Below are 10573 nucleotides of genomic sequence, written 5' to 3'. Positions count from 1 at the left end.
CCCACTGATGTCCTTATGGACTCCTCAGTCGGGGGGGGCTGGGGGGGGGGGGGTCCCCAATTTCAGGTTCTCGAAAGGATCCCATAAAGGGGTCCCCAAACTGGGGGTTCCCAATGGGATTCCCCACTAATGGGGGTCCCGTTGGGGGGGTCTCCAATGATGAAGGTTCTTATGGGGGGGGGGGGGGGGGGGGGGGTATCTCACCCCGCTGGGGCAGGACCGTGCTTCTCATGCGTTCCAGACTGACAGATCTTGTTTGTGCTGCAGCCATGACAGGATGCCTTATCACAGGAGATACAGAGACCGGCGGGACAGCGACGCCTACAGATTCGAAGAGCGGAGCCCGTCCTTCGACGAGGACTATTACTCGACCCGCACGCGAAACTGGCGGCGATCCCGCGACAGAGAGCAGTACCGCGACAAGAAGCACCAGCACCGCTGCCGGAAACGCAGGACCAGGTCTTGTAGCAGTGCCTCCTCGGTGAGTAGCATCCAGAACGAGCTCGGGATTGGTCAGGTGCTAACCATTCTTACCTCCTTCTAGCTCTGAACACTCTGGGTGAGTACCTCCAATCCCGTTTTTTTGTGTTTGTTTGGATTACGTGCAGTCTGTAGTTCCCTAGAACGTGTCTTGTTAAGCCAGGAGCGTTCGTAGCTCTCCGTTTTTCTTAGCCCAGCCCCTGTAGCTTTAATACGTGAGGAAACTAAGCTGTGCTCTCCACGGCCAGGGGAGGGGATGAGTGAAGGCTTCAAATGGCGCACACGTGACGCTCTAACAGACGAGCCCTGGCTCCAGGCCAGCTGGGCTGCTGCATCCTGATGGCTGTGCGGGTTTACACGCAGCGGGGGCCTCGCTTCTGCGTATCCATACTTCTCTGGGGGGGGGGGGTTGGTGCGCAGCGGTGATACGGAGCGCTCCGTGAGGGCGTGCTGGTTTGGGTTTGTGCCAGCATCCCGCACCGAACGGGGTCAGCCAGCTGTATCGAGCCTTGTTCTTCTCAGCCGTTAGCCCTTGGTTATTAACCCCTGTCCCACCGTGCTCGGCAGAGCCCCGCACCCTCCGAGAACACACGTGTCCTCTTTGCCTAGTTCCACACGACTGTCCTCAGGCTTCCCTTCCTTTGAAAATGTCGCTGTTTTCCACCCTGATTCTAACGGAACGGGGTGTTCCTTCCCGAGATGTTTCGAGGAGTAGGTGGAAATGTTCGGCACGGGGGAGGGAGGATTGTCCCCTGACCATCCTGGAAGTGCTGTGAGGTATCAGACCGTGTCTGCCTCGCTTCTCTCCACTAAGGAAAGTTTCCATCATGCACGTTTGTTGCTTTTAACTACGATTACAATTAAGTGACCGAGTCCTGATCCCTGCAGCTATAGTGGATATCTGCATGGCTTGGAACTTCTGACGGTCTGTTGCTTTCCTCCTTTCACTCCTTTCCCATTGACTTTTTAAAATTTTGCCTTAGAAAGAGCCAGGGCTGTGACTAAAATGTTCCAGTGTGGTTTTGTGCGGTGATCCAGTGTGCAGGTTTGGGTTGGTGTGATCTGAATCCTTTGAAGTCTCACAGCTCTCTCAACTGTCCTCTCTCCTCTCTACCTCCTTCTCTGTTTCAGCTTACCTCTGGGGGTCTGTAGCTTCTCATTTTGGACTGAGCGTGGGGCAAGGGGTACAGAAGAAAAGCCTGATAGAAGCGCAGGCATGGAAATGTAGAGCTCTGTTTCCATTTTTAAGGCTAAATGGAAAAGATCAGGAATTAGGACAGCTCGCTTTGTGGACCCTGGTCCTTCTGGGAATGGTCGGCTGGTTGTCCAGTAGAAGCTAGCAGTAGCAGGGGTGAACGTGACCTCGTACCTGTAGCGGACACCTGGAGTGAAACGCTCCATGGGGATTCATTTGACCCGTTCCTAAAGTTCTTCCAGGCTTAAAATTGCACCCTAAGGTAAAAGAGCGATGCTAGATCTGCTTGCAGCCAGTCAGGCGTAGGGATGGAGGATCGGCCTCGTTGGTTCTGTCGAGAAGTGGCAGGGTGCTCTGGGGAGCTGGCGACCCATTAGCCAAGGTATCAGAGAGCAGGCTGCACGGGGGACAACTGCTACTCTGGCTTCTACTGGACAGCCTGTCCAGCTCGTTTACCCTTCCTCACGTTTGCCAGCGGAGAAAAGTGACGTTCTTGTGGCAAAGCCCTCCTCCTCCTCGTGCCTCTGGGGCCTCCTCCGGTGCTCCCGAGGACGCCGCTCCTCTGTGCAAATCCTGGGGGAGCGGTGGTGCCGGGCCAGTGCCTGGAGCTCCCCAGTTCTTCTCTCCCCAGAGAAGAGGGGGGCCTTTCCCTGCTTAGAGCGGTGGCACGAGCCGCTGTAGCTAATGAGAGTTTTCTTTACATACCTGTAGCTGTTGATTACTTTTCTGTTTTGAAGTTAGTTTGTGTCTTGACGTGTCCCTTGCAATATCCCTATCGTTATATATGCTGTGTGCCTTATGAAATGCTGGGATCTGGAAAATCCAACCACCGACGCACCGTCGTCTCCACCTTTGAATGACAACCCAATCTGCCACTCGGAACTGCCCGCTGTGCGCACTTGGTCGTATGCCGTTTCGGGGGGCGGTGCGCGCAGAGAAGCCAACAGAGCAGTAAGCGCAGCAGGAGCGTGGAAGATGACAAGGAAGGCCACCTGGTGTGCAGGATCGGCGATTGGCTTCAAGAGCGATGTACAGCCACCTTTCGTAAAACTTTACCTCTACTTTCTATCCCCGTGTTAGATGAGATCTCTCTTATTGTACTGGAGGGCTCTCCTAGTGTTTATTGCTTATAAATGGACTGAGCAGTAAATTGCCTGAGGCAGACAATAGCCGCTTGAGTTTTAAAGAGCGTAGCAGCGAGAGACGGTTTTGTTTTGACGCTTTATTGCTGTGAATTGCAGGACCTCCGCTCGCGCCACGCCCCTCAAGTTCACACCTGCTCCTGTTTTCTCTCCTAGATGAAATTGTCGGCAGCCTTGGCGAAGGCACTTTTGGCAAAGTCGTGGAGTGCGTAGACCACGCCAGGTAGGTCCGCTTCCAAACACCTTGTCTGTGCGGCAGAGCCAGAGGCTCCCGAGGGCAGCAGGACTGATGCTGCCACTGCAGTGCGCTATTCAGCAGCTGAGAGCTTCGGCACAGGTTGCTCTACTGCCCTACTGTGAAAGCGGGGAACTCCAGGGCTGGGCTAGCCAGATGGGAAAGCAGCCTCTTAATCTGCCAGGGCGCTGCTTTTTTTGTCCTCTCCCGTGATTACACTCGACCCCGATCTCTTCCCGACCTTTCAGCTGGCTCCGAGCCCCAGGGTCAGCTTAGCAGCGGAGCCGCTGGGATCTCCTGCCTCCTCAGAAGTCTCAGGCGCAGTTGGACAGGGGAGGTGTCTGCAGGAGTGGCAGTGACCTTAGGGACTGCTGGGTCAGGACATGGGGTATTTGCAGAGCTTGCTGCTGCTCTCTTTCGGGAGTTACTTGAGCCTTTCACTTCAGATTTCTGTGGGTATTTAACCACTCGTCAAGGTCGGGACAGGGGCAGAACATCTAATCTCTTACCCGGTGACCTCGCCGTTTTTCGTGCGCTATCACTTACTCATCCCAAGCTTGCTGAAGGCTGTCTCCTTCCCGTGCCTGTTTGTATTTCTTAGGACGGCCCTAAAAGGCCCAGGGGAACACATGTAGTAGGCAATAACAGCTTTTGTTCTGACTCCTTTCTCTCCCCTCTTCCAGAGGCAAATCGCAGGTGGCGCTGAAAATCATAAAAAACGTTGGCAAGTACCGCGAGGCTGCCAGGCTGGAAATTAACGTCCTGAAGAAGATCAAAGAGAAGGACAAGGAGAACAAATTGTAAGACTGGAATACCTGCTGCTGCTCTGCTGGCAGGGGAAACCTGTCTCATGCCTCTGCGTTTCGGAAGAAGAGAGCCTGTCCCTAATTGTACCACAGACTTGTTTACTGACATCTTAACAGCTGACATGCGAGGTTATAGTGAGGAAAAATTAACCACCGCTTACTCTGACATGAGAGTCAGAGCATTAGAGATCTTTATGTAAAGGTGGTTGAGCAAAGTGGGGAAGGGGTGTGCAATCGGGATTATTGTGCTTCCAAGTCAGCTGCCTCAGAGCTTTTGCTTAGCAAAAATTGGGAGAATTACTGTTCTGTCAAGTCTCTGAACGATGTTTAATCCTCATTTCTTCTTCTCTGCGTAGCTTGTGTGTCCTGATGTCAGACTGGTTCAACTTCCACGGCCACATGTGCATTGCCTTTGAACTTCTCGGCAAGAACACTTTTGAGTTCCTGAAGGAGAACAATTTCCAGCCATACCCTCTCCCTCAGATCCGCCACATGGCCTACCAGCTCTGCCATGCCTTGAAGTGTGAGTTACGTAGGGCCAGCCTCTGGAGCTGCCAGCAGCTGCTTGTCCTCCACTACCTGCTGGTTTTGCTTTTATCCATAGTAGTACCTGAGTATTCTAGCTCCTTTGTTGAAGCTTGTAAGAAAGACGAGAGATGCTGACTCCTATGGACAACAAAGCAGGGATGGAGTGGCAGTCTTTAAATTTGCTTTCTTTTCCTTCTGATGGGAATGGAGGAGAGGCTTGTAAGCTCTTTTGTGCCTTCTCTACCAGAAATATCCGGACCCCAGCTAGGCTACCATGCCTCATCAGAATTGAGAGGGAGGGAGGCGAGGAGTTGGTTTACGTGAAGATGCCCAGTACATGACTGGACTTGGTGCTCTGATGGGCAGAGCCCTGTGAGTACTTTAGTGTGTGGTTCTTTCATGTTTTTTCTCTCTTCTTCCCCACCTGTGCAGTTCTACATGACAACCAGCTGACTCACACTGACCTCAAGCCAGAAAACATCTTGTTTGTCAACTCTGACTTTGATACTCTGTACAATGAGAAAAAGGTGAGCTATGTCTGAAGAGAAGTGACTAAACCAGGAGCAGCCTGCCTCTCCCTCCCTTCAGAAATCAGATCTTCCCTGTTTTGTACATGTCCCACAGAGTCCGTTCAGCAAGAGCAAACTGGAAGTTAGGCCTCTTTTCCCCGTGTCTTTTAAGAGCCTTAAAGCTCTGCTTCGGTGCCTTCAGTCCACAGCAGCAGTTCAGCAGCTTTCTGTAACAATGACACGAGATGTCAATAGCTCAAAGCTTCGTAGTTGTAATCATTCTGATTAAGAGTGCGGACTGGGCAGTTCTAGGGACGGAGGGCGGCTCTGAAAGCCCACCGTAATCCTCTACCAGCTATTAGAAGCACTGAGGACCTGTTTGCTTGCAGAGCTGTGAGGAGAAATCCATCCGGAACACGAGCATCCGCGTGGCAGACTTCGGAAGTGCCACCTTCGATCACGAGCACCACACCACTATCGTGGCTACCCGGCACTACCGTCCCCCAGAAGTGATCCTTGGTGAGTGCTGCCGGGGCTGGGGGAGCCTCAGTTCCATCAAGGAACTAGTGCAAAGCTGGTGGGATTTGCCGGGAGCGCAAAGCCAGCTTTATTCTCTTTGCAGAGCTGGGCTGGGCGCAGCCGTGCGACGTCTGGAGTACCGGCTGCATTTTGTTTGAGTATTACCGCGGCTTCACGCTCTTCCAGGTAGGACTCTTGCTAAAGGTGTCGTAGCCTTTGGCCAAAGTAAACATCCTTAGTGTCTAAACAGGCTAGAACTTGGGAGGGAGGAGGAGGGCGGACCAGGCACTAAAAACTCAGAAGGTGGACTGGATGATCGTGGAGGTCTTTTCCAGCCGTGGTGATTCCAGCTGAGGCTTCTCTCTTCTTACCCTGTGCCAGCACGCAGACCTTTCGTCATCGGGGCTTCACGTTCTGAAGTAATGCGCCGTTGCTTTTTTCTCTTTCGCAGACCCACGAGAATCGTGAACATCTTGTGATGATGGAGAAGATCCTTGGGCCCATTCCATCCCACATGATCCACAGAACTCGGTAGGAACCTGCACCTCAACTCCGATAGACCAGTCAGCTGTTGGCGGTGGCTCGTTAGTCAGGACAGTAATTGCCTGCTCGCACACCAGGTCTTTCCTCTGTAGGTGTAAGCATGGGAAACTCGCTGCAGGTTTTGGTTTTGAGCCTGATCACAGGTTTTAGGGGAAATGGTTGAGTCTTGTCTTTGAGTCTCACTGGCTGCTGTTCTTCCTCTGTGTGGGTGAGCTCTTCTGGGTCCACCCCCCTGCAGCCTCACTGAACACCTCTTTCCTCCTCTCCAGGAAGCAGAAATACTTTCACAAAGGGAACTTGGTATGGGATGAGAACACGTCTGATGGGAGATATGTCCAAGAGAACTGCAAGCCCCTGCGGGTAGGTGCTGCTGAACCCCCGTGGGGGTCCCTTCCTGAGACCTGTGCTGGGGGAAGGCAGGAGTTACAGAGCCCTAAACTTGATGAGGCCGTGACAGCCATAGCCCTGCTGTGGGTCACAGAACTAGGGGCTGGTGTTTGCTTCCTCTTGTACTGGAACCTACATCTGTCTCACCTGCCCTTCTGTTTTAGACATACATGCTGCACGACTCCCTGGAACACGCACAACTCTTTGACTTGATTAGAAGGATGCTGGAATTTGACCCTTCCCGAAGGATCACGTTTTCAGAAGCCCTCCTGCATCCCTTCTTTGCCGGCCTCTCTGCCGAGGAAAGGATGCTGTGTGGTCGTGGCACCAGCCGGGACCTGAGCAGATGACAACGGGGGAGGGTGTAAAACCTGCTAGATTTGTACATAGGGGAGTGCTGTTCTCTCCTCTCTGAGTTCAGAAGGGCACTGCGACACGAACCCTGGGTCGGGGAGGTGAGGAGAAGCTAAAGCAGAAAGCACAGATTTGTCTATTTATATGTTGTAAAGTTAAAATAAAGTGTTTCTTATTGTTTGATACTTCCCTCGTAGGCAGGCGCAGGGGTCTCTTACTCCCAGGTTTCTTTTTTTTCCCCCCCCTCAAAGATGATAGTTTCCTATTAATCAACATCTCTAAGCAGTACACAGCTCCAGTGGAGGGCAAAAAGCAAGAGAGCAGGGAGAGTCCAGTCTGCTCTGCCCTTGTGCCTCTGAACTATGCAGAGCAGCAGGAGGGCTGGTTCCACCAGGGGTATCAGGCTCCAGCATTAGAGCAGACAAGTGAATAGCACACGTGAATAGTTGCACTTTATTTCAGGGCATCCCACAGTAGCAGCAGGAATGAGTCGTTACAAACATTGGGTCACAAATGGACTCGAGCAGTGACACAGGGCAGTGATCTTCACATGGTCCTGACCACAGCAGCACTCACAGGCAGCGCCTGTGATGGTTGTGAAGGTAGAAATTTATTTATCTCAAACACATCTACAAAAACAAAGATGTTGCATTCTTTGAGTTGCAACAGCAGTGTGAGGGAAGGAGGAAACCAAGGGACCCAGCCCTCCTTCTGGGTCTTGTAGAGTGCTCCAGCAGAGCACACACCTGCAAGGAAGATGCATTTCACGTGGGCGAGACCCATACTTCCTTCCTCAAATAAGCCTTTACATCCGAGAGAAAGTACAGCCCAACACCCAGCTGTGCTCTCACTTTCAGAAAGGGAGGGCAGTGTAAAGGTTAGCAGTGCAGAACACAGCCCCCAGTCCACCATCATGCCCTAAACACCACACCAGGAGGAATGGCAAATCATCTTCCATCCCTGGGGGCTTATGCCCTCCTGTTAGATAGCATTACCCACTTTATTTTTTGCTTAAAGGTGAAGAACCCTATTGCTGCATGGGCCTTGGTGCTTCCTGAAGCCACATAGCAGTGAGTGCAGGCTCCATCCCAGCTGCCATCCCTGCAAAAATATCTTTACCTGGTTCAGTGCCCTGCGGGGCATTTAGCTTCAGCCACTGGCACAGCAGCAGGAAAGGATCCTGTGATTCAGCCTTGAATGTCTCTGCACCATTACTGCTCTGGATCTACAATCTACAGTTTAACAGCCAACCCAGAAGAGCCAAGGAAAGCTTGCAGCCTCATTCAAGAAAAGCAGAAATTTAAAGAGAAGTTCCATTACCGAGTGTCTTGAGCAAGGGAATTGAAAATACAGGGACTAAGCCTAACAAAGTACTAAACCAACACCGGGGAACAACTGCCCACCCCTTTCACTCAGAGGCAGCTCTGCAGATAAAGATAAGCTCTAGCTGAAACAGGTGAGGAAACAAGAAATACAAGTGCAAGGCTTCTCTGCCTTTCCAATAGCCAACCCCATTGCTGCCCCTTCCCCACGCAGCTGAACCAGAACCAGAGCCTGCTAAGTGCTGTTACAGAAGAAGCTGAAACACGGCTCTCCTGAGGAGAGGCCAGGGCCCACCCAAGGGCAGAGCAGCCCCTGCTCAGAGCACTGACTGCTCACAAAGCTCAGTCTCAGCTTGGGCAGGGAAAGCAGCTCGGAGGAACCAGGGTCCAGGCACCAGGAGAGGCAGAGCCCTTGGTCCTGCTGAGGTAGATATGGCAAGCCCTCCCCCAGCACGCAGCACTTTTAGAAGCACAGAATTGCCCAGGTTGGAAGGGTCTCACAAGGACTGCTGAGCCCAACGCCACCCAGCAATCTCACCCTACCTTTAAGAGCGCTGTCCAAACGCACTGTGAGCCCTGCCAGGAGCAGACCCATTCCCCAGCCCCCACCTGACCCTCCTCTGGCACAGCTCAATGCCCTTCCCTCAGCTTCTATTGCTGGAATGAACTGTCCCCCAAACAGAGCCCTGCAGAACCCCCCCAGGGCCTGGCCCCCAGCCTGGTGTAACCCCATTTCCTGCCAACCCTTTGAACCCGGCCCATGAGCCAACCACTCACCCGTCACAGCACGTAGCTGCCTAGCTGTATGCCAGGCATTTTGTGAGATACTGTCAGCAACAACACCAAAAGCTTTGCTGAAATCCAAAGATGATTTACATTGAGTGGCTTCCCTTGGTCAGCTAGGGGGGAAACCTTGTCATAAAAGGAAATTAAGTTCATTAAACAGGCCGTTCCGCTCATAAACATGTGCTGGCTGTGACCAATGACTGCATTGTCTTTCAAGCATTTTTCAGTAACTCCCAGCATTACCTTCTCTATAATTTTACCAGGCACTAAAGGTAACTATAGGACTGTCAGTTTTACAAGGTCTCCCCTCCTACCAGTTTTGACAACAGTTTGCAGCTTCCAGTCAACCAGAATGCCTCCAGCCCCCCCAAAGCCATTAAAAACTAATGGAGAGGGGTCTCATGGTGACCTCGGCCAGTTTTTGGGATATCCTGGGATGAATCCCATTGTGCCCCAGTTTTTTAGGCATCCAGCTGGAGCAGCAAATCTCATGCTATGTGGGGGTTTGCCGGGAGTTCATTGTTCCTGCAGTCACAGTCTTCCAGGTCAGAGCTCTGAGCACCCCAGAGCACAGCATCAGTGCTGAAGAGAGGCAGAGAAGGCATTAAAAGCCTCTGCTTTGTCTGTGCTCCTGTTTGTGAGGGGACCATCCTCACCAAGTAACAGACCTACATTATCTCTGGTCTTCCTTTTGCTGTCAGTGTATTTCAAAAAGCTGGTTTTGTTGTCCCCCACAGTACTGCCCAACTTCAGCTCTAGCTGAGCTCTGGATGCATGAATGGCAGACAGCATCTCTGTAGCCCTCACACACCTCCTGAGCTCGCTTCCAGTGGTCATACACTTTCCTTCTTTTCCCACTTCAGCTCCAGGAAAGATCCCTGCTTAGAGCCAAGCCAGACTTCTGCCTCACTTCTTTGACTTCTGCCACTTGGCAATCACCTGCTCCTGTGCTCTTAAGAGGCAGCAGGTCTTGAGAAGTGACTATCACTGATGGACCTCAACGCCTTCAGAAGCAGAACCCCAGGAGGAGGCCTGAAGTCTGCTCTCCCCATATCCAGCATCAGATCTGCACTTCCTGGCCAATTAATTACACAGCTGCTTCCTTTCGACCAGCAAAGTCTTTTCACCTCCACCTCTGATACACTCAGCCTCTGCTCTATGCAGATGAAAGGTAAAAAGAAGTGCCTGATCTGTAAATGCACAGCACAGAGATCAACATGTGGTGGGTAGGATGAGCACAGCTACAGCACATCTAGAGTTGTTCCCACGCACAGGGCAGCCATCCTCATGCTTCAGGCTCTGACAGAATCCAGCTGGCCTGGAGAAAAGGCACTATATGAAGCTCTGAAGTCCTCCACAGCCACCTGAACAGGCTGCCCGACAGGTTTAGAACCAGCAGAAGCTTTGGGAGCAGGTAAGCCTCCAGAACAGGATCAGGAGCAAGCAGCAAGGGAGCCAAGGACCCCTCTGTGGGAACAAGGCCCCAGTTTGGCATCTGCCTGGTGCCTCCTGTGTCACCTCAGCCTGAGCACAGAGGCCAGCACTGACCCTCACTCCAGGTCCCCACTGGGCACACAGGGACAGACTCCACATCCTTTCTTCCCCTCTGTGTATTCACAGGAATGCTGTGGCCCACCTGCCACTACTGGGTACGAAGCCCACTGGGGGCACTCCTGAAGGCCAGGGGTTGTTTCTTTCCAGAAAAGCCATGGGTACCACGACACACAGGCACACACAGCCTTTGTGCCCAAAGGGAATGACCAGATG

General features: G+C 52.4%; 1 protein-coding gene across 2 annotated transcripts in view; it reads left to right on the top strand.

Annotated features, from left to right (window-relative positions):
• CLK3 (CDC like kinase 3) overlaps positions 1-6883 on the top strand; it is a 9757-nt gene extending 2874 nt beyond the window's left edge. For both annotated transcript variants that reach the window (XM_021407435.1, XM_021407436.1), the window contains exons 3-13: positions 268-481; positions 2611-2704; positions 2974-3040; positions 3736-3852; positions 4215-4381; positions 4819-4913; positions 5285-5414; positions 5518-5600; positions 5866-5945; positions 6227-6317; positions 6509-6883. In XM_021407435.1, the coding sequence (XP_021263110.1) occupies positions 268-481; positions 2611-2704; positions 2974-3040; positions 3736-3852; positions 4215-4381; positions 4819-4913; positions 5285-5414; positions 5518-5600; positions 5866-5945; positions 6227-6317; positions 6509-6694 (1324 nt within the window). In that variant the 3' untranslated portion in view covers positions 6695-6883. The remainder of the gene's footprint in view (positions 1-267; positions 482-2610; positions 2705-2973; positions 3041-3735; positions 3853-4214; positions 4382-4818; positions 4914-5284; positions 5415-5517; positions 5601-5865; positions 5946-6226; positions 6318-6508) is intronic.

Source organism: Numida meleagris, chromosome 9 (genome assembly GCF_002078875.1).
Source record: "Numida meleagris isolate 19003 breed g44 Domestic line chromosome 9, NumMel1.0, whole genome shotgun sequence".
NCBI lineage: Eukaryota > Metazoa > Chordata > Aves > Galliformes > Numididae > Numida > Numida meleagris.
Note: the sequence above shows the minus strand (reverse complement) of the source record. Positions and strands in the feature narration are given on the sequence as shown.